The sequence below is a fragment of the Strix aluco genome, chromosome 6, assembly GCF_031877795.1.
Source record: "Strix aluco isolate bStrAlu1 chromosome 6, bStrAlu1.hap1, whole genome shotgun sequence".
Classification (NCBI taxonomy): domain Eukaryota; kingdom Metazoa; phylum Chordata; class Aves; order Strigiformes; family Strigidae; genus Strix; species Strix aluco.
Window position 1 is genome coordinate 21,559,225 of NC_133936.1, and position 26,712 is coordinate 21,585,936.

Here is a 26,712-nt window from a genome sequence, read left to right on the forward strand (position 1 = left end):
TTCCAAAATAGGACTTCCAATTACTGTTTTAAATGTTACAACACTTACTCAAATGAACTCATTATATCACTAAACATTTCTGACTTATTGTAGTAGAAAGGGAAAAAATGAGCTCACCATGCTACCATTAAACATCTACGAAGACATACACACACACCACAAACTTTTACCTATAGCAGCCAGCATATAACTTCTTATCTTTCCTGTACTGAAGATAAATATCTGCCATTTTTTCTTTAGCTTGTACAAAGTAAGGCTGCTCAGGTGTAATATTTCGGAGCATAGTCAAGGCTTGTTCAACATCTCCTTGAGCAACTGCCAAATCTGCATTTGCAATCACAACTCTTAGTTCCTCAGGAGTTCCAGAAAATTCATTTATGGCATCTTGCAGTATTATAGCAGCTTCATGCTGCAAATAATAAAACCAATAGAATTAATGTATTTCCTGTTACTGAGCAACCAAAAATGAAGACATCGTAAGTAAATAAATGTCTGGGGGCATTACACAAACCAACCAAAAAACCCACAAAAAACCCCTAATCCATAGGATCTGTTTGTTTTGCTAAAACATTTAAAATGGTTTTTTCCTCTTGATTTTGTAAATAAAATTTGCGTGATATGAACTACCAGAAAAAGTTTTAATAGAGAAAATAACATTTGCATCGTATATATACAAGGCGATGCTCAAAATTTAACTGGGCAATGCCTTTAGCACCTTGCTCTAAGTCCTGCTTTGAGCCAGATGACCTCCAGAGTTTGCTTCCAATTACATGATCGTATGGCTTTTCTTATATTCTTATACATCTGTAGTTTTCTACGGGTTATTAAGATACAGCTGACAGTAAGGAATGCTGCTACACAAAGATAAGGGCATGATCCAAATATATTTCTAATAGAATTGTGACAGCAAAATAGGAATCTAGATGCTGGCAAATGAACATCAACAGTATCTCCTCCTCAAAATTAAAGGGGTTTTGTAGACTCAAAATCAAGCACCTGCAAGTAGGTTTTTCTTCTCTGTACAATTTAAGGTATGAGTTGTCAAGTCAGATATTAACATCTTGGAAATTTTACCAAGCAAATCCTCTTGGTAAAAGAAATTATGGTTTTCTATTCCGAACTAATGAGGATAGGCACTTCTGTTAATGGGAAGAGGAAACTGTTTTGAGGTGTATTACGTCTTAATAAGTTTGCCATCTTACCGGTTCTCCATTCAAACGATGAGCTTCTACTAACTCTAGGAAGACAGACACACGATCACTTGCATCAATTTCAATTTTTTTCCCTTTTGTTTTTGAGGAAGCTGTAGGTTTTCTCATTCCAGGCAAATTCTTTGCCATCTGTAAGGTCTTAATAGCTTCTGATAATTCCCCCATCTTCTTCTGGGTTTGGGCCTTAATTAAGTGATAAACAGGATGTTCTCTCACCTAAAAAAATACATAATGAGATAAGGAGTTTCCAAATTTTACTTTATGCATAGTAAAAAACCCTTTTAAAGACTTTTTTTAAAAATATTGACCTTGGTTCCTTCTTTCCTCCAAATATATCAGATTTCAGTTTCAATAATTTACTCATGAAAATATTAGAACTTGCAAAGAGTATGCAAACTAGTAATTAAGTTTTTAATTAAAAAAAAAGAAAAACTATTACATGAGACTTTGGGGTAGAAAAACATTCATTACAGAATTATTTGAAACTAGACTGAATCTTGAGGGATTCTGAGAATCTCCCACACTGCTGTATGCACACTTCATCAGGCTATTAATAAAATAAGTATACAATAATTACTTGGCACAAGTCCTGCCTGCCATTTCGCCACCTTCTTAAAACATATATCACATGAAAAGGAAATGTCGATAAGGGAAATGTAACTGTGTAGAGTTGCAAGCGCCTCAGTGTCTCCTAACTAGGTAATTAATGCTCAGCTTTCTTGCATCACTTGGAGGATGGAACCAAGATGGGAGCATGCTTGCAAGGAAATGGTGGTTTCTCACTTTTCAGCTAAGCTCTGTCAAGAGACTTAGCATAACTCAGACCTAGTGAGTGCTGTATAGAGTGTTCCCAACTCGGTGTTAATCCTACATATAAAGTTCTATTGATGTCAACAAATCAAAAATCCCATACTGCAATGTATTAGCTCCAAGCTATAAAACTGGTGAGGACCATTGCAAAACAGTGAGTTTTCTAATACTGTGCTTAATTTACCAAATTTGCTTCTGAAGGGACAGAAAAGATAGACAAAGATACGACATTAATGGAAGAGAGCATAGCAGATGGCTACTCTTGTAACAGTTAAGAGTGCTTAAAGCAGCATGACTTGTTAAGAGGTAACTACAGACCCCTCTCTGATCCCCTCATGCATTTGTGCACATCTTCATTAGCAAGTACATCTGTGCAAAAAGTCAAGAAAAACACTGGATCACTTTTCAAGTCCTTCTATGTTGGCTTTTAAAGACTGTTGCAAGGTTAGTCTGGAAGTACAAATGTTTTTATTATTTATGTAAGGATTTGAGAACAACCTACCCTTTAGTTCCTTTGTATTTCAATACATTGTAATAAGGTATTAGTTTTGTCCTTATGGTCATTTCTTAGATAAATATTCAGATACCACATTCATATAAACATTTAGATAGTAAACTTGTAGTGGAAGAGTCAGAAAAAGATCAGTTTAAAAATTATTATATACAAAAACATGTAACTTCAGATGGTTGACAAAATAAAATGGTTTCATTCTTCTGTCCAACTCACCTCAAAATTGTAGCTCAGACAAAGTTCCAAGGATTGAGAACATAGTTTAGTATTGTTTTGAGCCAAATACACCTGGGCCATCAGTAAGTGTGCATCTGCATAAGAAGGATTCCTCTCAAGACAGTAATGTAGATTACTATAGGCTGCTTCAATATCCCCTAGGAATTTAAAAAAAGTGAAAAAGTAGTTGATATGAAATACAGAGGTTAAATATAGAGCATTTATTAATTATTCACCAATTTATTTTTTTTTTAATACATATGAGCATTTAGTGAGTAAACTCATATATGAAGTATTATGTGGCTATGAAATGAAATCAAAGCCAGGTCAAAGGTATTTTCCCATTGTTTCATCTGTAAATCATTCAATAAGTGATCTTTTTTGGAAGCAACAGATTAAAAAATACCATATTTATGTGTCTGTACAATTAAGATATGCTCATACAAATCAAAAAAAAGACAGCGCAAATGTTCTTCACTTGGCTGTAATGCAGTGTCCTGCAGTGAAAGAAAAATATTCATTATGATTTAAAAGTGTGAAATTAACATTTTATATTAAAGAAACTAAAGAGCTATATAGCTAAACATTCATATAACTATTACCTGACAAGTATTTCACTTTCGCAATTAAAAAGACAGCTTGATGAAGACCAGGCACGGTTTTTACCACAGTTTCAAGAACAGAAGCACAGTGCTTGAGAAGTGGTGAAGGAGACTGCCCAGGACTTGCAGGCTAGGAGTGGGGAAAAAAAATAACAAAAAACAACACTCCAGTTGACACGTTTTGAACTTCATTTTCATTTTAAGTTGGAGCTTCACTTTAAACTCAAATGAGCAACAGCAAAGCATTGTCATTTTCTTCAGACCAAAAAGCTGTAAGCTGTCAATGTGAAGAAATATAAAAGTATGTTTTAAATTTAAGGGGGCAACTTCATGATATCAGCAGGAACACAAGACAGCCTCATGGACTTCAGGGATGATAGAACACTTCAGACCTGACATAAGCTGAAGAGTCAGTCTCTAAACATCTGGCAACATACTCTGAATTACTATGGCAACTCATCCAACACAATGGTAACACGAACTAAATTTCAAGAGAGTTTAAATTGGAATGAATGACCAGAAGGATGAGAAGAAAAGGTTCTGGTCCTGTCCCCCTACCCTCACATTTCACGCCACAGAACATACCCATACTGCTAGCAGCAAACTGAAAGTATCAGCTGAAAAACAGCTACCTTCATGTGAACTGCTAGTACAATGTACATTTTAGTTGCTCATTATCAGAAACGTTGCTCACTTTCCTCTATTACTTTAGATAGTTGTTAATTGTTATATATAAAAACAGAAAAGGCAACCTAAAGATCTTTCTGTTCACAGCTAACATTTCCACAGGACCCATGCCATGGGGAAGCAGCAATCCACTATCAAACTGGAAGCCTCCACCACCTGGCTAAACTACTCACTTTCTAATACCACAAATTCCTTTTTGCAATAAAGGAATAATGAAACTTCAGAAAAAGCCTATCTTTAGTTTTACAAACTGTTCTACAGACAGTAGTTCAGCAAAACCAGTTCTCATTCCGAATTAAAAATCCATCATTGACAGTAAGTACTTCTGGAATATACCCCAGGGAAATCTTCAGACAAGACACTACCTCATAGAATGACATTTTTTATTTATCTCCATCTGTGACATGAAATTGTCATTGTTACTGATGACTTTCAAACATTATCATTTCATTATAGATGGTGGGACAGATCACAACAATGGAAAACTACTTGTCTGCCTGTTAGATTTTAAAACTATACATAAACAAATATTTATAGAAATGTTCTCTAATTAGATTAGAAATCAGCTATTGACAGGATAACAAAAGTCGGCTCCCAGCTATTTCAGAACAATAATTTATTTAAGGAAGACAAAATTTAAAGAAACTTTAAACGTGTTTCTTCTGCTCTAGATATGTCAGGTCCCTCTTCAATTTAAGTTCTACATGCTCTTGTTGCCAAAACTAGCACAAGCAAATTCAGTCACAGAAAATTAGCCATCTAAGAAAGTGAGATTCTTCTTTGGAATTAGTAATAATAAAGTAGTATTCCACTGATTTTTACCAACATACAAAAGAAATTGAAAAGAAGAAAGAACGTGTATTGAAAAGATACCCTGAGCTGACAAAAAGCTTACTTCATGAAAGATGTATTTTCATAGTTATTTTGATTAACTACTGGTATAATATCTTAAAACATACTTTTACTTCAAACAAATTCACATTTTAAGAGGGGAAATTTCTAAATATTTGCTTCATGATTAACTGATCTCAGAATGAAATCCAAGAATAATTTCCGTTTTCATACAGATGTGATCTACAGCTGCTTACCTGTGCTGGGCAAAAATTAAGATATTCCCTAATGATTTCTAGCAAGAAATCAGGGTTTAGTTTTTCAAAATATTCCACACCAAGAGGAAAACCATGCAAAGATGAAAAGTGAGTATCCAGAACATCATTCAATAAGGCAATAACTTCTTCTTGTCTCTTATGCTTTTTCATAGCTAGGACTGCACGCAAGAAAGATAATTCCTGCAGAAAAGAAGAAATCAAACATTCTCCATACTCCAATATGTTCATCTGTTATTCATACAATATTACATAATTATTATGTTAGCCATTTTTTCTTTGTATTTCTGTATACTGTAAGACATTTAGTTACTGTATCAATGCATTCCTTTAATTTGTGCAAGAAGCTCTAAATTTTTCTGAGCGCAAAATCCTGAGAATAATTAATATCCCTCCGTTCCTGATGTTTAAAACTTATTTTCAGAGATAAAGCACTGCCGGAAGGCAATGATGTTTTTGTTCTGCAAGCAAACAGCCTTGTGTTGCAGTCAGGCAACACATCAACTTAGACTGATAGGAAGAAGAACTGAAATTTAGATTTAATGGTAGTCCATGAAGAATGCTCTGTTGAAGTGACTGAAATATAGAACGTGAAGCAGCTAGTAGACCACAATTCAGATTGTAATCAAAGCATTTTAATGAAGGAAGATGTCTCCTACCCCAGATTTCCCAATGGACTGTTGAATTTCATTAAGAAACTCCAACTGCTGCTCTGCATCTTCTAACTGCCCTTGTATTAGCTGACAACGGATAATTCCTGTAACATATTTAAACATTTTATGGCAGATTTGTCTTCCTAGTCAGGCACATGCTCTGTTTTCCAGAATTAACTTTCTGTCTCCTCAACCTCTTCACAAAGTGGTGACAGGAGAAGGAAGAATAGATCAAGACTTCTGGTAATGCAGACTTTATGTACTTAGAAACACATAGGATAGATGATACACAATTGATACATTAATATATGCAATGCTATAGAGCAGTTTCATGGAAAGATGTCATCCCTTATATTACAAAGTTTAAAACGGTAAATCTTCAACTGGTTCTAGACTAAGTAGAAGCACCATAAAGTTCAGCTTCTAAATTCAGAACAAGTACAAGAAGCAAAATGAAATTAAAAAACCCCACACACATCCCCAACCACATGCACAAACCACCCCTACTCTCTAAAGTTTTCATACTGTTTGAAGTTTTAGGTTAGAAGGCAATGGCCTAGTCATGGAGAAAAATTCAGGGGAAAATCTGTGAAGCAAGTATGCCACATTTACTCTCCATTTACTTGACAGCAATTGAACTTCATCAAAAGTAATTTTTTTTTTTTTTCAAAGAACATAACATGTACATCAAAAGTATCAGATGTTTTGACTTCATTATGTTTTTCAATCTAATTTAGACACATATGTAGCCATGGACTGCTTGTTCTATCAACTGCTCTTGAATTTTTTATTTTTGTAGTGCCTAAGAGTTCTCTATAGTTCTTAGGCACTATAGAAATAAAATAAAGTTTTAAAAAGATAAAAATACAGCCACATCTCTGTCCTTACCATTACTTCTGGAATTCTAATTTAAAAGAGAAAAGTTTCATTTTTCACAAGGAATACCAAAATACATATCCACTGAGGAGAAACTGTTGCTACAAGGAAGACAGCATAACATCAATCAGGTAGTACTGTCTAATGTTCCTGTTCTAATAGTTCTACAATTTCCTAGTAGCAGTAGTAAGGAAAACTTGATCGAAAAAGCACTGTCTGTGTCTTAAGACCAGTAAAAACCAGAAGAAAGTGTAATACCTTACCAGTTAGTGCAGAAACACTTGTTTCATCAAGTGTCATAGCAGTCTTGTACCACTTTAAAGCTTCTTTCACTTTCCCTTGCAAAATCATTTGGTAGCCAAGTTCAGTAGCAAATTCTGCATTGTTGGATGCCAAATCAAATGCTCTTTCAACTAAGGTTAGCGTATGTTGAAGGATGAGCTGGTTCCGGCCACACTAATGGTAAGAATAATCTTTAAACCTTAAGTTTATCTTATTTTTCAGATTCACGCAGAAAAACACACCAAATATTGCTGTAGCAGTTAAGACAACAACATCTCATATAAGACTAATGTAATCTGTAGTAATTATACAAAACTTGTGACATTAAAGTGTGCTGGTGTCAAACATAAATATACAATACCATACAATAAGGAATAGTTGATACTGCTTTGAATGCTTCCTTAAAATGATTCTGATAAATACAAAGATTAAAGAAACCTTCAGTTTCAAGACTATGTGATTAACCTTGTCACATTCTTACATTAAGAATATGGTTGGTGGACTTTTGAGTGTAATTTCCATTGGAAACCTGTTTCTCATTTAAAAGCAAGCAGTAAAAACATTTTTGAAATGAGATGGCTTAAGTATTGTAATTCATACTGAATGTAAAACTTCAAAAACATAGTTACCAAAGGCTACACAATGTAATCTATTCCAATTGTCTACATTCTTCTACTTTTTAGTAGTCATTGAACATCTGTCTACCAGAAAACAAAAAAAACCAGGATATATAGATAGTTGTATGCTGCTTAAGAAAAAAGCATACTCACTGTTCTACTGAAAGCTAAAGCCATTTTGCAGAAGAGCTGTGAATTACGTGGTTCTAACCTGTCCAGTGCTTTTATTAGGTCTCCCAGTCTTACTGAAGCCTTGGAGAATACGTCATAGAAAAAATTAACAGATTAGGACAATTGAACAGTTTTCACTAAAAGCTAGTCACATGTTTTACTATGCAATAATATCTTGAAATTTAAACTCAGAACTTTTCAGGGCTAGGAGTTAAGATTTATTTTGGAATTCCTAGAAAAATACTCGGTAATAGTAAAGCGACAATAAAGTAGATCCTGTGTCCTCTATACATGCTCTAGAAAGGGTTAAAGACTTGAGCTGAATCTGACATACAGGAAGAGTCCCATAAAGCAAGATAGTCTGAGGAAACTGATCTGTGAATCTTGTTTGGGCTTCAGTGTGATACAGACACACATGCTCAAAATGAAAGCACTTCCAGATGTTCAGACTTTTAACATCACACTTTCTCAAACCACCTAAGGTACTTTAGACTAACTTCTTGGGTTACAATGATAAGGTACATAGGTGTTTTTTAATATGATTTTAGAAGTACACACCTGAATCATATTTAAATCTCATCAGGTTATTTATTTTTTTCCTAGGCATGATTCTTAGTCACATGTGACATTTTACCCCAGAATCTTTTGTTTACACCCTACCATGTCCAGCAATGTACAGCTTTATTGAATTGGAGACTGCAACTATTACTGTTTCTCTGTATTTCCTATGGTTGTGTATGAGTAAGACTTAAATTTGATTATAAATATACAAATGACTAAAGAGTTCTTTGCAATAACTAAAAATGTGTTAAACAACGTTTTTCTCTAGAACCTGAAAAAAACCTACAAAACACTGAAAATGGTTTACATTTTTTGCTAAATCTCTACTTAAATTATAGCAGCATGTTTGCATAATGAGAAAAATATATTTTAAAATATTTAATGATTTTTTGTAACAATTCAGATAATGTATTTTAAAATTTCCTGAAAAATGGCACAAGCATCATATGTACAAAATGCATGCATATATCCCTGTGCAGAAAAGGATCTTGGGAGTAGAAGGAAAGGTTAAAGAGAATTCTTAAAGCTAAACAAACCCCAGTAATAGTCAAAAAAGGGTGAACAAAGCACATATTATACAACCTAATATCACAGACTGTTGTTAAGTGACTATGACCCCCTTCCAAAAATTTATCACTACAAGACCTCATTATTTCCCTTATTTCAATTAATAAAATACTTAAAATTAATGGAAAGCTTACAATAACTTTGCATTTACCAGAAGTGCATTTAAATAATAAAAGATTGTTTTGATGATTCAAATCAACATGATTCAATTAACTGTCCAGAGGAGACCTCTGTTTGGCTTGATTCCTGTTCTCTGGAAAGATGGAGGTAAAAAATTATGTTTCCCTTGGCATCCAGAAAACACCCCAACAATAAGCTAGAACAGCCATTTGAGTCAGAATAGGTGAATATACCTCTTCCTGAAGGTAAGTAGTATAGCACAGGACCAGACAAAGTATATGAGAAGAAGACATAAAGAAGATAGTGAATGTGGCATCTAGTCCCTACAAAGGCTGTATTATGCACAGTCTGCTAATAAAAAGACTCACCTCAGATATCTTTCCTTCCCTACACAGATAATGCAGGGCCTCCATTCTTATGGCTTCTAAATTGAGGGCATCTTTCTGCAATAGTCTAAAGCCAAACAAAACATGAATGTAAAGAAACCAAAACAAAACCTTTGCTCAATCACCTGTTTTATCATAAAAGGGGAATAAAATAACTTGTATTGCACAGTCACTTTAAGTTAGCTCTCAACTGAAAGCACAGCTTTGTTACTTCATGCCTATCTCAAAAAAGGTCCTCTCCTATCCAAATGAATTCATATATTGATATAGTATCCTCACAGAATTGCAAGGCTGGGTTCTAATAAAACTTAATTTAGTTTAAATTTATTTTTTTAAAACAACTGATTAAACAAATTCAAATTCATTACAAATAAATGGAAACCTATCTCCTTTTGTTTCAAAGTGTTCTTACAGTGTAAATACACCAAGAACACAATTAGTGGTGTGCTACTTCATACTCAACCTATGTGCCGTTTCAACTGCCTGCTCCCAGTCCTGCAAGGCTAGTTGTAGCTTCATTTTCTTTATGAAAGCAGGAATGAAGTTTGGAAAGTTTGCAATTATCTGGTTCACAGTTTCCAAAGCTCCTGAATAATTCTGTCGGACCTCAAAATACTGTGCCTAATGGAAGGAAGAGAAGTCACATCAAAAGTCTGTACATTCATACAGGTGAGAAAATTCAGAAGTTCTTTCCTCCAGAAACCGGGGAAAAGAGTTAGTGAGGAAAAATCTTTCTTTAAGTAATAGTTTTACTTCAGCATCAACCACAACTAGAGAACTGCAACAATCAAATAGCAAAAGATGATGTGAAAAGCCTGGTGTGTGGTAAGCACTCTATAACAAAGGTAATTGCAGCATTTGCAAGTTACTAGTTCCAATCAAGAAAAAGAGATGTAGCTGAGAAGTTAAATTGTCTTATTAGGTTTCAAATAACTTTGTATAAAGCATCTCACAATTTTAGGATACTGAACACAACTCACAGATTAAACATTTCTTCAAGCCCTGAGGTATGTACCATCTAAAAACCCACACCTCAGTAGGTCACTGTTACTGTTGCCAGTTGTCACTGATGTCGTTGCCATCTATTTTCCTTTGATGCTCAAAATTTACTTACCATATTCCAAGTGACTGTGTGCATGCCATTTTATTTCATATTTTTGAGATACATATGGTGCAAATATAGTAGGTTCTGAGAGTTAATTTCTTAAGCTGTAGCAAGATAGCTGCCTGTCTAAAATCTAATTGCAGTAACTGATTTTGAGATATACTGGTAATTGAACTCAAGAGTCCACATACAGCCAAGCACACATGCCTAACCAAATATGATTGTGCACACTCTCCTGAATTTTAGTCTTCATATTTTCATTGAACAATTTTTTTTCCGCATTTCGCTTTAGAATTTGAAACAAACATTATAATAATGAGTAACAATGTCTGTGATATAAACAAGTGGTATACTCTGAAACACAAAAATGTGTAAACAATTCATGCCTCTCCCTTAATGAAATATAATCAAAACAAACACTTGAAACAGACTAATGATGATTAAAAACGAGTGTTAACAACGTTCATAGATGATCACACTACAGTATTTAACTACTACTTTTTGCCATGGCACATAGCAATTCTGTAATGTGGATAGATGTCCCGTGCAAAAAGGAAAAGATCACACATACTTTTAAATTTTCAGGCAACTTGAAACCTCATTTCTTACATATAAATATGTGAATAAAAATGTTTTTTCTTATGTACATAGTAAAATTATAATCTCGATATAGATTTAGACTGACTCCATTTAATCTATACCTTTCTTTTTTACACTGGTGTCTAATGGACCCTGAAGTATCATCTGGTAGATAATTTTCTTGAAAGAAAAAAAAAAAAAGAAAAAAGTGCATCATTTTAACACACTTTAAGCTCATCATGTTCCTCTGAACAAAAAGAGTATGACTGAGCTATATTTCTACTCCTTGAACAAACTGACTTACAGAAAACTCTTCTCAGCACCTCTCTAATCACTCTACAAGACTGATATGACATTTAGGAAGCATTAAAATCATGAAGTAAACTTACTTTACCAAGCAGAGCAAAAACATCATTGCCTTCCTGCAGTGCTTCGTCGAAGTATTTCACGGCTTTTTTAATGTGAGTTTCTTTCCCACAGGTGACATCGAGCCATGCTTTCAAAATCAATCCCTATAAACAATACAATATAAATTGTAATTCTTTACTAAGTAGTAAAAAAAGTATACTAGATACAGTAATAAGTAGAAATAACCTAAAAATAAAATAGGTCTTAAAGTATCTATTGTTAACTATTTAAAATATATATTTAAAATGATAACCAGTCTACAGCATAACCTAAAATATCAGTAATTCATTCCAGCATTAAATTAATCAAATAGTATCTTTACTTACAGGATTAAAAAAAAAAAAAACAAACCACAATGGCACTGAACTAATCTAACATGCTCAACAGACAGAACAAAACCTCGCAGAAGTGATCACGTAAGACGTAAGAATATTTTCCGCAAACATTTCTGCAGAATGTTTTCTTAAGATCCTGTTTGTATGAGACACTGAGAAACATACGGTGTGCTGAAAAAAGAGAGAAACCTGCTTTTTCTTCTAGTGTCTGATCAAAAAGAAAAACCTGTGTGCAAGACCTGACATTTCTCAAATCCCCAACATTATTATAAAAAAAAAAAAAAAATAGCACTTAGAACTTTTAACAGTTAAAATGTGTCCTTCCATTAAAGGAATGATTACCTGTAATTAATGAATTTTATTTCTCGTATGTGTTCCAGACATTTAATTATAGCTTAAGTAAATAAAAATCTATTCTGAAGTGCTGGATTATTTAACCAAACTATAATTGTCATCAAAACAAAAATTTAAACTATAAAATATCACTAGCTCTTTTGTAACATAAAATTAAGGAAGTGAGTCATGTATTTAAAATTCAAAGCTTAGTAGAAGAGCCATATTTTGTAATTGCTAGCAATCAAGGTCATGATTTTGTTAAACAACAGAAACTGGCTGAAATTCATATACAAGCATGTAAAAAAAGGGAGGTATTTTACCTCTATATAAGGAGTACATAAAGTATCTTATCAAAATGAACTGTATGTATTAAGAAAATCATATTTCACTAAGTTCAAGCACCCCAACCACCTCCCAAAAAATCTGAAGCACACATAACTTTGTATTGTCCAACTAGGAAAGGGGCTAAGCAAAAGTGAATTTAGAAAAAAGACAAACTATTTGTTTTCTATATATCTAAATGCTAATGTACATTTTTATGTACGTGCCTGTCCCTCTGTAAAAAAAAAAATAAATTAGTTATTTGAAATCCATTAAATACTTCAGCTGGAAATATTTTCTACTAAGCAACACTCCCAAATAAGGTCTCTTAAAACCAAAACCAAGCAAACAAAACCCAGCTACTACGGTTTCAACAAACGAAGTCATAAATACTGCTGTTTTACCAAAATGGCGTATCCTTAGTCTTTTTAGAAATTAATGTGTTAAAGCTTTGTGATGTCCTTAATTATTTCTTCATTAGTAAAAACTAGCCAGTAATTAAAAATTGCTACCAATTTTAATGAATAATCAGTGATAGTTCATGATCTAAGGCATTACTTAAATTCATAATATAACTTCAGAAATTAATGTTTAGAATAGTTGCTGATTTCTAACTCACATAATATCACATAAACCATAAAACTGTAGATTACAAATTGAGCAATGTACTGAAGCACAGAGGAACAATTCAGAAACATCATTTGTGTTTAATACTAGTGTCATAAGAGAACAATTATGTATTCAATTTTAACAGCTCTGCCTTGAAGACATCCAACTACAAAAAAAATGTTTGTTTTTTCTCTCCTTGAATTGAAGCTGATACCTCCTTTGGAAAAAAAACCCAACATGGTAAGTTTTCACAAACTCTTTAAAGATTAAAGATTCTAGTGAATTTTGATGTCTGTATATAAATGCAGAAGACACTGCCACATACAACATTTACAAAGAATTTAAAATAAATTACATTCAGTAAAACCCTAGGCAAATTTTGCCTTTAACAACTGCTGAAAATTTAAATCCCCAATCCTCTGGGTATTGAGTCTTCAGATTCAAAACAGATGTCTCCCTCTAGTGAGACTATCACGCTTAGCTTTTTGCTAGGTTATGATGCTCAGTATCAAGTAGCAAAATCGGTATAACTGGCTATTATTTCCATTGGTCAATGCAGAACTCTCATTTATTAAGTGAAAATGAATACTTAGCAGACAAAAAATTCATTATGGGAATTCTACTCATCCCTGTAATGAATTTGTGACATTAAGAAAGTATTAGAATACAAATCAGCTAGAGGGAACCTCCAAATAGCATTGATGCAATAAGCCTAGCTTCACAGTATACATGGTCCCATTACTATTTTACATACAAAAAAAAAAGAAGTTACCTCTTTACCACCACCAGAAACTTTGATCATTCTATCAACATATTCACGGGCTTTGTCCTCACGACCAAGATGCCACAAAAATAAGCCAGCAAAGTACAGAGCTTGCTGTCCTGCTGTTTTACGTTGCTCCTTCATTTTTGCATCCAAATCTAGAATAGCATCTCGATCTGAAACGGTTTTGTTCAAAGTTTTTGTTGATAGTATCTCAAAATATTACAAAAGAGCACCACATAAACCAAGGGTGTCCAAAGCAAACATGGTTTTCTGTATTATATATTGATAAACACACAGGCAATCCCTCCCAATTAAAATTATTAATCAGTTACAGACATAAAAGAAGACCCATCAACATGGTCATTTGTGCAAGAACCCCACTATTTGTTAAACCTGAGATCTGTAGCTGAGACTTCTGCCAGATAAATGGAAACTTGACAATAATGTTCGTATTTATATGACTGTCTGCCAAATAAGTAAACAGTTAACTGTAGAACAGCCCTAAAATGCCAAACACAAGATGATTTAGTTCTGGAATCCCTGGGAAATATGTGATGTGTTTAAGAAAATTAGCTTTAGTGTTACATCCTCATTGTTATTGCTAGTTGCTCTCATCAGGTTAATCACACACAGAAATCTAATTTGGTGTGTGGGACTTACTGTCAAATATTCTCTTTTGCCCACATTCATTTCTGGTCTTTTTTTAGGAGCCATTAAAATCAAATGTCTGACTCTTACTTCGATGACTTTCTCAGAAAGTCTTCAAATGCATAATTTTGCTGCCTTACAGTATTAATCTTCAGGGACTCAAGCAAGTGATGTCCTTAGAGTTGTTTCACGTCATACTGCTTAACAAAATTGTCAGTAACAGTTATAAATCTGCACAGTCGGGAATATACCAGGGCAATAATTTGATGACAAGTCAAGTTTACCTGATAAACAAACTGGTTTGGGGAATAAAATGCTTAGCAAAACAACCCACTTGTACATTGGGGTAAGGAATACCAACATTCAGAAAATTCTTTTCTCCATATATAAGATCTCCATTTGTGTGTTGGGTTTGTGTGTGTTTGGTGGGGGGGGGGGGGTTGGTAGCGGAGAGGGGGCTACAGCAGCAGCCCATGTGAGAAGCCTCTCAAAGCTCCCTCGGCTCCAAGTCAGACCTGCCTCTGGACAAGGCCGAGCCAATTAGCGATGGTGGCCATGTCTCTGTGATAACATATTTAAGGGGAACCTGAGAGGAGGAGGGAGAGTTGTGAGGGAGACACCTCTGCAACCACCAAGGTCAGTGGAAGAAAGGAGGAGGGGAGGTTCAGCGGAGCAGAGACCCCCCTGCAGCCCATGGTGAGAGGGGAGGCTGTGCCCCTGCAGCCCATGGAGGTCACTGGTGGAGCAGACGCCCACCTGCAGCCTGTGGAGGACCCCACACTGGAACAGGCAGCTGCTCCCAAAGAAGGCCAGGACTCTGAGGGAAGCCCACGCTGTTGTGTCACTGAGAAGACTGCAACATGTGGGAGGGATCCATGCTGGAGCAGCTTGGGAAGAGCTGCAGCCTGTGGGAAGGACTCATGCTAGAGAAAGTTCATGGAGGTCTCCCATGAAAGGGACCCCAACTGGAGCAGAGGAGGAGTGTGAGGAGTCCTCCTTCTGAAGAGGAAGGAGTGGTAAAAACAACATGTGATGAACTGACTGCAACGCCCATCTCCTGCTCTCCTGCACTGCTGGGGCAGGAGGAGGTAGAGAAATCAGGAACACAGCTGAGCCCAGGAAGAAGGGATGGGTGGGGGGAAGGTGTTTTAAAGACATGGTTACACTTCTCACTGTCCTACTCTGTTTGTTAAGTGGTGGTAGTGTTGGAATTAAATTGATGTTCTTTTTTCTTCCCCTAACAAGTCTATCTTTTGCCCCTGACCATAATGGCTGAATCATCCCTCTCTGTCCTTATCTGGATTCCTGAGCCTTTTAATTTCTTCTTCCCATTCCTGAGGGGGAAGGAGTGGGCGAGCAGCTGTGTGATGCTCAGCTGCCCTCTGGGCTGAAGCCACATCAGGGTAACTCAAAAGACAGAAATGGCGTGGCGTTAATGACTACTTAAATTGCAGTTCTCCTCAAAAGTACCAACATCAGACAAGAGTAAAAAATAATCATGAGAAGCTTGATTCAATTTTTTCCATAGAAGATTTTTCACTGCAGTAGATAAGTCAGACTTATTTTTTTTAGTGTTTTATTTTAATATTCAGTCTTACTCTTCACTCTGGTGTTTTGGTATTTTTGTTTATAATTATGATAACTGTCACTCAATTCAGTACAAGATACTATGTCAAACGTAAATCTGCAATATACCTTTTTAAATTAGGCAGCATTAGTCTACAGCTCTCCAATCTCCACACACAGCTGTTTAAAACATGAAGCAATATTGTCTTAACGAGCGTACCTGGATGAGGGCTCTTTTTATGGGCATAAATCAGAGCCATCATTGTACAAAGTGACACCTCCTGTTTGTTTTTAATAGACTCCAACTGTCGAATACCCTCTTGGACGTCACCTAGTGAAAACAAGTGCAGAATAGGCTATAACATTTTTCAAGACAGATAATATCAGCATCAAACATCAATCTAACTTAAGTTTTTACTTCTAATTCTTCTTCTGTGTTTTTGATAACACTTTCTTCCTATCTTCTTTCATTAGTCACACATCCATTTTCACTTATTTGTGAATTTCAATTTTTTCAAACAGACACAAAGAAAAGAGCATCTCAATGCAGAGAACTTGAAAGGAGTTATGGGCTAGTTCTGTCAACTGCCATAAAGATGAAAATCTTTATTATTTCCTTTATACAGGGCATTAAGCAGCTCTTTTTGGTCCTGTTTCTTTATATAGCCAGGATTTTTGCCTCTTTTGTATGAATCTTTTGAACATTAATAGAAAAGACAGTATCTTGAAAAATAGGAATGTATGATTATAAATAGTAACGTATGATTGTAAAACAAAACCAGTCAGGGAGTTTGGGAACAGATACACCACCTCCAAATCTTCTGTATCCTTACCAGCCCCCATGTCACAGCCCTCCCCCACTTTGGGTTACTTGTTAGTATTCTGTAACATCCTTGAAATATAGATTTAGCTAAATAAACTTCTCAAAACAGTTTAATGTGCACAAAGATCCTCCCAATAGGTATTAGCTGTCAGCTTCTCTGAGGCAGATGGATACAAGGTTAGATACCACTGCACTGAAGGGAAGAGATATTAGCTAGAACAAGCACATTTATCTTTGTGATACAATGCAACGGGCATTTGGGCAGGGCTCAGATTCCCTCCAAAGAAGCTGTTTACCTGACCCATGTTCACATAACCATTTAAAATAAACAGATACTTGTTATTTCTCACTTTAGCGCTATGTGGTCTAGATCAGTTTCATTCAAACGGGGGGGTGGGGGGGTGGTGATGAATGGGCAGGGTAGGGAGGTGGTGACAAGTCACGAAACACTGGTAATCTTCTCAGCAAGATAAAATATTCAGATTCTGTAACAGTGCCTTCTTTCTGTGTAGCATACTAAAGACTGAATTTTGTAATGCAAGGAAGATCAGCGCTTTAGGAGGGCTGCGGAGAGACAGGACCCAACAACCAGCTCCCCAGCCCCGGCCGTACCTGTTCTCAGGGCGCCGTAGGCCCGGTAGAAAAGGAACACCGGATCGCTGCCCAGCCGCCCCAGCGCCTCATCCGCCGCAGCCCGGGCGTGGTGGAAGTAACCTTCTTGGTAGTAATAATTGAGCAGAGCCTGCGGGAGAGGCGGCCTCGGTTCATTCGTGCAAACGCTTCACCCCGGGAAGGCAGGAAACTGCGCCGAGGGTCCCAGACCGGCCCCCTCTGGCGGCTCGCCCTCCTGTCCCAGGCTCCACCGCCCCCTCCTGCGGCCCGCCGCCGCCCCAGCCCCAGCCCCAGCCCCAGCCCCAGCCCCAGCCCCAGCCCCAGCCCCAGCCCCAGCCCCACAGCCGCGGAGAGGCCCGGGGCCGTATGGCAGCCGGCAGCAGCACCTACCTGCTGCACCTCAGCGTCCATCGTTGCTACCTGCGGCGGCTGAGAGGCGGCCACCGGAAGGGCGAGGGCGAGCCTGGCAGCACGCTGCCATTGGCTGTCTGGCAGGAGCGCCCGCTGCTATTGGCTTAAAGGGAAAGGAGGCGGGAGAGACACGGGAAGAAAAACTTGGGGAAAACACCGGAACGTGTCTGGCGGCCTATTGGGCAATCTGGAGATGGGGGCGGGACCGCGCGGACGGGAGGTCCCGTACCATTGGGTGCGAGGCGGAGGGGGCGGGGCCGTGCTGGCTGGGAGGGGGGTCGCAGCGCCCCCTGTGGGCGGGGACGGGCTGTCGCGCCGGCTGTCCCTGAGGAGTGCGCACAGCTGTTCGTCTGTCAGTGCCTGAATGCGGAATGGAAAGCTTTGAGAATTCGTTTTCTTGCTTTTTATGGCTGGATATATGCCTAAGTGTCCCACGCTCCATATGTTTCATAATGTATCTCATTACTGAGCACTTCATGTTAACGTGAAGCTTCTCTGTAGAAATGAAACAGCAATGGGGTAAAATCAAATACAGGAAGTTCTCTTTTTTCCCCCCTTTTTCTTTCTTCCTAGGGAATTACAGAGTTGCAAAAACTAGTAAAATTCAGGTTTTCCCCTGGAGAAAGCATCCTCAGTCCTAATTTCTAAACACCAGAAACAAACAACCGGTGCTAAACAACAGTCCGTCAGAACGGTTGTGTCGTCAGTCCAACATGAAAACTGTCAGTAATGCCATTTAGTACAAGGAGGCGAACCCACCTTGCACTGAATTAGCAGGTGAAGCTGATTCTTCTAGTGGAGAGTACCCAGAGTAAGGTTTCCTGACAAATAGATCACACATGCACCACTCCATTATACACTTCTCATCCACAGTGTCAGGAAGGTGCCACAGAAGTAATATGTAAGCATATTTGTTTCTCTTGTTGGCCAAGATGATCCTCAAAATTTCCTGTTATGTTTAAGTGATGCTCTAGTTGTCGAGAAGTAACATTTTGGCTTCTGTAACATTGAAAACCTAAAATACGTATGAGAAACAAGTATTTTTGCATGGCCATGACTTGTGATCTGCAGTGACAGTGGCATAGTTCTCATTTTATCTTAAAACTATTTTTTTATTAAAAAATATTATTCAATTTACTACCTTATTTTTTTAAGCAGCCTATTATTCCTGTCAGTTTGTGGATAACTTACATACTTTTTAAGGTAACCTTTTAAGACATATTTTGTCTACATATTAATCTGAGAATACTTATCTTTTCATTTTGATACTTGTGCTTTTCTATCAATGTTTTAGACTTTTTTCATAATGTATTTCGGAACAATTTGAAGGAGAAACATTTTCCTCCCTCGAAAGGTTTGTGATGAATTTCAGGGAAGATGCTAGGAAATTTTATTTCTGCATTAGCAACTGAGAAAGCATACGCAATACAATTGCTCATAAACTGGTTTTATACTAAGTTCAGTGTTCACCTCTCAATATTTTCATTGTAAGTTGTAGGGGAATGCAATATAAAATTATGTAAGCATATCAAATGAACATTTTCAGAGATTCACTGAAGCAATTGATAAAGAATAACCAATAGGGCCACTTTCCAGATGCATTTGCATTTTTCCATATCAGTATCCACAAATGATAGCTTCTAGGGTCATGGTGCTTCCAGAGAGATTCTTAAAAATTCCTGAGAAAAGATCAATAGTTATTCACTCTGACACCGATTCACCTTTTTCAGAAATGCACTTAATATGAGATGTTCTGTAGCCTATTTGTGAATAGTAACTAGCGAGAATAAACTGGTCCTCATAATCCAGGTTGGGGAATGTCATCTATCTAGTACTATTTTCAGTCTTTATTTTCTCTTTGTAAACTTGTGAATGCTCAGTTCTCATTGCTGTAGATACTCTGAGCCTCCAGGGACACACTCAAGACAGCTCTGGTATTTGACGGTTGAGTACCCCACTGCATGGAGCTGCTGCATGAACTCATGAAGTTCCTCAGGGCAGTACTATTGATACATGCAGAATCATCATGCTCAGTGTCTTAACATGTATTGAATTAGAAATTCTTAGTTGGTGACTAACAAGCAAGTCCCGAGGATTTGCTTACATGGAAGAACAGTATAGCTCGCTGTAAGGGTTTTCAGTTTCCTCTCATTCTGTGGTTTTAGAAGCACACCTTTTTTATATTACTGTCAGATAATAAAGACAAAAGGAACATACAATAAAAAATGTAATCTTTATTATTTCGGCGCACTGATAATGTTCTTTCGCATCAGCTAGGGTAATAGTAGCATTTTCCTGCATGCAGTTCACTAATACAGTATTAGTCAATAATTTTAATAAAAGTAATCTATATTTACTTTTCCTGTGTAAGAAACATAAAATGTCCTGATGTGTTGGATTATACAATTTTGCTACTTTCTCTTTGTGAAAAAATATTGTGGGCTCAAGATAACACTTGGAACTGTTCTAGTGCAGCATGAATCAAAATAAAAAAGGTCTGTGAGTAAATATGAGAAAAGATTAAGGATTCTGTGAAAGAAAGGTTGTACCTGGAAACTTATGATGCAGGCACTGCTTAGACATTCAATTTGAACTTTATACCATTTCCCAACTGCAAAAAACTTTAGATTTTTAGAAGCAAATTATGAACTTATTTTGCAGAAAGTATTGACATGTTTGCAAATATTTTTAAAAATAAGAACCGACAGCTATCCCATTCTATTAGTTATAGCTTGTTCTCTGGAGTTCTTTTGTGAAAAAGTGCTATGGACAGAAAGTAACAAAAATGGTGTGACATCAACCTGAAGATAAAATTCAGTTCTTGTTTTATGTACATAATGCTGAAAAAGAAAATAAAATGATTTTTACAGTATTTATATTTGCTTATAAAATTCTAACATTATTTTCAACAAGTTTAGTATTTTTCAACATGTCTGTACAGTTTGGATATACACTATATGCTTTTCACTGAAAATTCAAAAATGTAAAACAAATAAGCTCCTAAATAGCTGCAAAATATTGCTTAATGGTATGGAGGAATGAGGTCTTGTTGAGTAGTTTATTTCATTTAGCTCTGATGTATGGCTTTCCATATTTAAGAATCCTGGACAGTCAAAGGAACAGCAGCATAGGCAATATAAACATGCATTGATAGCATCCAAACTATCTATAATGGTAGATAATACATAATTTTACCTGTTGAATGCTTGCACATTACACTTATTGTGGTACATATTTGATGCAATAAATGTGCTAAGGTCATTATCTGTTTGCTCAAACATGCACCACAGGTTAAAAATTACTATTTACATAGCAGAGGGCTTTTCATTAACATGTACAACGTCAACCTTACTGAGAGCTGAAGATGGCTAAACAATACTGCAGGACAAAGCAGAACAACTTTATGAAGGGCTCTTTTTGATCAATTTGGAGGGCTGAGGCAGATTCATTTAGTGTTTGTATGCAGAAAGACATTTGACAAAGACAAAATCTGTGACTCCAGACCTAGAAAGAAGTTTGCACTTTCTGAAACTCAATGGTCTGTGCAAAAAATAATCCGTCTCTACTGTTCTTGTGAGTTATAGGGGACTTTACAGGCATACCAAGACTTGTTTGGATGTGATACAACATGAATACATTAATTAAGCACCTCAAAATCTGTTATTCCTTTCCACAAGCAATGCGCTAAAAAAATCTGTTGTTCTTTGTGACTTAATGTTATTTTCATGCATGATCTATAAGTGCAACATGCCTTCATGCAAATCATTTCTGTGTGTGTATTAGTCATATAATAGAACACCTGGCCCTTGCACCTGTAAAGGTGTACTGAATACCCTTCCCCAACAGAAGCCCCATTTACAAAAATAGTCACATATAATAAACAACATATGAATAAAAATAAGATGAATCCACCAACACAGATTTTGTAAAAATATGATGTATGTGGCAGTTGAAATGCAAACAGTGGATACAGTTACCATATTGTTCTATGCTAAACACACAAATACTTGGTTTACACCCCTTTAACTGGTCCCTACAGTCTGAATAGCCATTTTTTCTCTCCTCTTCAGCAGTGTCAGCTGGTAGTGAGAACAGTAACCTCCTGTCAAGGTTGTTTTTCCCCATATCACAGTCACTGACAAGGGGTCACTATCTTTTAATAGGCACTGACCTTTAATGTACAGTATATTTGTAAAAAGTGTCAGTTTGGCATAGACCTCCAGCAGGAGTCCTGTTGACACAAACACATGATCCTTACTGGCTATGAACTATTTTGCACAGAGATGATTTTGCTTGCTATTTGCTTTTATTTCTGGACATCTTTATCTTCCTTTTCATGCTTTTCTTTGACTGGCCTTGTAACACGATCATAAGAAGGTGGGCAAACTGCTGTTGATGCAGTTATATCAGTTTTCTCTGTAAATGAGTTTTCATTTAACTTGTCAATAAGGATTTCATCTTTCATGCCCTGACCAGCCCCTCCTTCACTTTTGTTTTTGTTATAGATAAAGGAAGCTTGTTTTACTGTTCGTTTTAAAAGGTGACGTCTATAAGCCCGTTGAATAATGACAGCAGATACTTCCTCCTGTTTTCTTTTTAATGTGGTTGTAATTGGTTCATAGGAAGCTTTTGAAGGATTGGATGCCATAAACCGATCTTCCATCTGTATTCTGAGGGCATCCATCTCCCCACTTTCCCCCAAAACACGCTTTGTGAAAGCAAACAAGATGTCAAGGCAGTGAATTCTGTCACCACTTACCATGGGTAGATCCATTGCAATAAGCTGGACTTTGTTTGGTTTGGGTAGATGAAGAGGAGGCTCAAGTGCTGCTGCAAAATCAGACAATTTCTCAAATTCCATGAATTGTGTTGCATTGGGATCAAACTTTTCCCAGACTTCATAGAACATCTCAAAGTCATCCTCACTCAAGGGTTCAGCACTTTCCTCAGTAGCAACACCAAAGTTCTCCAAAATCACAGCAATGTACATGTTCACCACTACCAGAAACGATATGATAATGTAGCTGACAAAGAAGAAAATCCCAACAGAAGGGTTGCCGCAGTCGCCTTTCACAGAGCTCCCTGGATGAGGTTTGTTAGGGTCACAGTCTGGCTCCCCACTGTTAAGAATTGGGGCTAACAAACCATCCCAGCCAGCAGATGTGGTAATCTGGAATAGGCAGATCATGCTGTTGCCAAACGTTTCAAAGTTGAACATGTCATCTATACCAGCTTCCCTCTTAACATAGGCAAAGTTGGACATGCCAAATATCGCATAGATAAACATGACCAGGAACAGCAGCAGGCCAATGTTGAACAAAGCAGGGAGAGACATCATCAAAGCAAAAAGCAGAGTGCGGATTCCCTTAGCGCCTTTAATGAGACGCAGGATTCGACCGATTCTGGCAAGTCGGATGACTCTGAATAGTGTGGGGGATACAAAATACTTTTCAATCAACTCGGCTAAAAACATACCTAAAACAGAAAAAAATAAAACCAAGGTACTTTACCACTTAGTCTCCATATTGTAGTAGAAATTTAGAAAAATAGTTTTAAAGTTGGTGGTTCTATGTAGCAATTAACGATATTTCTGTTATACCAGTTGTACTTAAGATTTTGAAGTACAATGTATGTTGAATGATTATAACAGTTTTGATGGTTGGATTAACTAAATTATTAGATAAAATGAAAAATTACATGACTGACTTAGTTGTAAAATTTGTAAGGGCAAAAGCCAACCATATAGCTCTATTTGAGTAAAAGTTCTCCTTATATTCATTTTACCCTCTCTTTAGTTTAATAAGACTTACCTACTATTGAGAGAATGACAACTACAAAATCAAAAATGTTCCAGCCTATAGTGAAATAGTAATGGCGAAGTGAAATTAATTTCAGGACACATTCTCCAGTGAAAAGAACAATGAACACCAGGTTTATCCAGTATAAAATATTTTCCATTTCTTCACTCTGGTCATCAGTTTCTACCATCATGGTAACCATATTAAGACAAATAAGAATCATGATGCTGATGTCAAATACTTGCTGTGTCACAAAATCAAAGACCATGCCTTGGAATTTGTTCTGAGGAGAAAAAAAAAAAAAAAAGATACATCCAATACAAACTGTAATTGTTTTTCTTTTCCTGTTAGAAGAGAGTAGAAAATACATGCAGTAAGGCCTATGAGACTTCAGTAAAAATATAACTAGTGATCTTAAGTAGAGTGGTCAAATTGAAGTTAAAATGGTTGCAAGGGAAAAATAATTTTTTTTACTGTGTTTTCCGTTTTTGCTGACTGATACACTAGTTAAGGATAATTTTCACATGGGCATTTCTCTGCTTTCAATACAACAATAAAACCTGAGCTGTTCATAAATAGCTATTGGTCTGATGTACATAAATAATTTTACCCCTGGTCTTGGTATAGGTTTTTGTGGTTTTTTGGATCCCAGCTTTTTCATTGCATTGTAGTATTTCTTCTGCTCTTCTGTCATAAATATGTCTTGACCTCCAAAGTAAAAACATGAAATCAAAACTGGTTATAATCACATTTATATGCTGTGTTGAAAAAACTCTTAAAGAGAAATGTGATTTATTTATTTATTTCATGAAAATCGAGAAGACGAACTGGGAGAAACCTCTTAGCTGTCAAATTCAGCTGTCTGCAATCTAAGTAAGCATTTAGTCCAGAAGTTATCTGGTCAACCAGTACTGCATCTCACAAAAAAGAGTAATGCAGCATTTTTCTACAGTTATTTTCCTTGTGCTCCAAGAAATCTTTTTCAGTACTTCTTTTCTTTTGTAGGAAGAGATGCAGCATCTGCGATGATAAGCTCAAATAGTCTGGGCTGCTCAGTATTTGTCACTCCTGAACTGCGATTTTAGTGAAATAAAGGAGGCAGACAAAGTCAGGTTTTCAGTACATGAACGTGTTAGTGCTTTAGGTGTTTTGGATTTAGTGTGAGAATAATGTTGATAACACACTGATGTTTTTAGTTGTTGTTGTGTTTATACTAAGACAAGGACTTTTCAGCTTCTCATGCCCTGCCAGCAAGAAAGCTGGAGGGGCACAAGAAATTGGGAGGGGACACAGCCGGGACAGCTGATCCAAACTGACCAAAGGAATATTCCATACCATATGACATCATGCCCAGTATATAAACGGGGAGGAGAGCTGGCTAGGGACTGCTGCTTGGGAACTGACTGGGCATTGGTCAGCGAGTGGTGAGCATCACTTGTTTTGTATATTCTAATTCTTTTAATATTGTAATTATAATTTATTATTATTATTACCATTATTTTTTTTTTCTTCCTTTTCTGTCCTATTAAACTGTCTTTATCTTAACCCACGAGTTTTACTTTTTCTTTCCAATTCCCTTCCCCTTCCCACTGGGTGAGGGGAGTGAGCGAGTGACTGTGTGGTGCTTAGTTGCTGGTTGGGGTTAAACCACAACAAGGCCTCTAGCGTGTACAGCTTGACATCCTCATTAGTAACATAAACCCAAAGTGATGAAGTCCAGTAAGGTATTCATAGCTGCTTTTGCCCTTTAGCTTTCATTACCTTATCTATTTACAGAAAATAATTTTAACAATGAGCATCTGATTCTCAGACCATCTATGCCAGTGCGATTATCTACATCTGCACTATGAAACAATAAAAACAGGCCCTGAGATAGTTACAAACCACTGCTGTTCTATATAGTTTCAGGTCATTCAGTACCACAAATACTTGGGATCATTAAAACAGCATTAGTGTGATGAAATAATGGTTTATTTTTCGTAACCAGGTAGGCTTTTTTTTTTTTTTTTTTTTTTTTTTTTTTGTGCTGATAGAATCACTACAAACCAAGAAGAAAAAAATCAAGAAATTATGAGTGCTTTAATGTAGAGGCCTAAATCAGGGGTTTGATTGTGTAAGGAGATTTCATCAAGTTTAGGCATGGAAAAGCAGATGACTTGAGGAAGACTAAACTGGACGTTGAAAACAACAGGGTCTGTCCCATTCGCTACAATGTAAAATCTTATGATGTTAATGCATACTACATCTTGGTAAGATTTTATATCCTAGTATACTTCACCTTTTTCAATTTTGAACGGACCTCAGGTAAACATTCCATATATCATGCACCTGCAAAATTACAATATTTTAGAATATCTTTAGAAGAGAAATGAAACAATACTTATCTTCTTTTTTTGCTGATTGAAGTTATCAATAATGACACCAATGAACAGGTTCAGGGTGAAAAAAGACCCAAAAATGATAAAGATGACAAAATACAAGTACATGTACAAGTTGTCTTCATACTTGGGTTGCTCTAATACCTAAGGAAAAAAAAAACGTGAAATATAATTCCTAAGATTTCATGTGAAAATTTCAACTGAACAAGTGGCAACCTTGGTCAAAATATCCTTAATATTTTGTGTTTGGATGATACTCCTGTCACTTATGTCAATGTATTTTATCCATTCCATCTATTACTGACAGCATCTGGCAGTTTGCATTCAGTTTTTCAGTTTGTTACCACAGATTCTCGTATTAGTTAATTTAATTTTGTTTCATTCTATTGTACGGATATTAATTTATTTTGAAAGATATATAAATACACACTTGTTAATAGACCTCAAAACAAAAGATAATTTAAAATATTGTACTTACATCTCTTGAGTCAATAGCTGCATACATAATATCCATCCAGCCTTTAAATGTAGCCTGTAAACAGTACACACCTGTTTAAGCAATGAACTTGAAGACAATTCGTATAATTATTTCCAGCAACTGAGCACAGCACCAGGAATAATTAGCATAACATGAGATTTCT

General features: G+C 36.4%; 2 protein-coding genes across 12 annotated transcripts in view; both read right to left on the reverse strand.

Annotated features, from left to right (window-relative positions):
- TTC21B (tetratricopeptide repeat domain 21B) overlaps positions 1-17,955 on the reverse strand; it is a 42,096-nt gene extending 24,141 nt beyond the window's left edge. For 3 of the 6 annotated variants that reach the window (XM_074829005.1, XM_074829007.1, XM_074829004.1), the window contains exons 1-15: positions 17,875-17,955; positions 17,485-17,614; positions 16,270-16,380; positions 13,842-14,008; positions 11,450-11,572; positions 9,840-9,997; positions 9,359-9,443; positions 7,725-7,823; positions 6,936-7,128; positions 5,803-5,900; positions 5,126-5,326; positions 3,351-3,480; positions 2,749-2,906; positions 1,203-1,427; positions 171-409 (exon numbers count right to left, since the gene is read on the reverse strand). In XM_074829005.1, the coding sequence (XP_074685106.1) occupies positions 171-409; positions 1,203-1,427; positions 2,749-2,906; positions 3,351-3,480; positions 5,126-5,326; positions 5,803-5,900; positions 6,936-7,128; positions 7,725-7,823; positions 9,359-9,443; positions 9,840-9,997; positions 11,450-11,572; positions 13,842-14,008; positions 16,270-16,380; positions 17,485-17,614; positions 17,875-17,895 (2,138 nt within the window). In that variant the 5' untranslated portion in view covers positions 17,896-17,955. Of the gene's footprint in view, positions 1-170; positions 410-1,202; positions 1,428-2,748; positions 2,907-3,350; positions 3,481-5,125; positions 5,327-5,802; positions 5,901-6,935; positions 7,129-7,724; positions 7,824-9,358; positions 9,444-9,839; positions 9,998-11,449; positions 11,573-13,841; positions 14,009-16,269; positions 16,381-17,484; positions 17,615-17,874 lie in introns of those variants that run through there. The other 3 variants (XM_074829006.1, XM_074829008.1, XM_074829009.1) reach the window with 3 other exon arrangements.
- A 2,154-nt stretch (positions 17,956-20,109) lies between these two features.
- Positions 20,110-26,712, reverse strand: part of LOC141925234 (sodium channel protein type 1 subunit alpha) — a 102,287-nt gene continuing 95,684 nt past the window's right edge. For all 6 annotated transcript variants that reach the window (XM_074829010.1, XM_074829013.1, XM_074829014.1 and 3 more), the window contains 5 exons: positions 26,550-26,603; positions 26,078-26,215; positions 24,304-24,408; positions 23,706-23,976; positions 20,110-23,370 (listed from right to left, as the gene is read on the reverse strand). In XM_074829010.1, the coding sequence (XP_074685111.1) occupies positions 22,202-23,370; positions 23,706-23,976; positions 24,304-24,408; positions 26,078-26,215; positions 26,550-26,603 (1,737 nt within the window). In that variant the 3' untranslated portion in view covers positions 20,110-22,201. The remainder of the gene's footprint in view (positions 23,371-23,705; positions 23,977-24,303; positions 24,409-26,077; positions 26,216-26,549; positions 26,604-26,712) is intronic.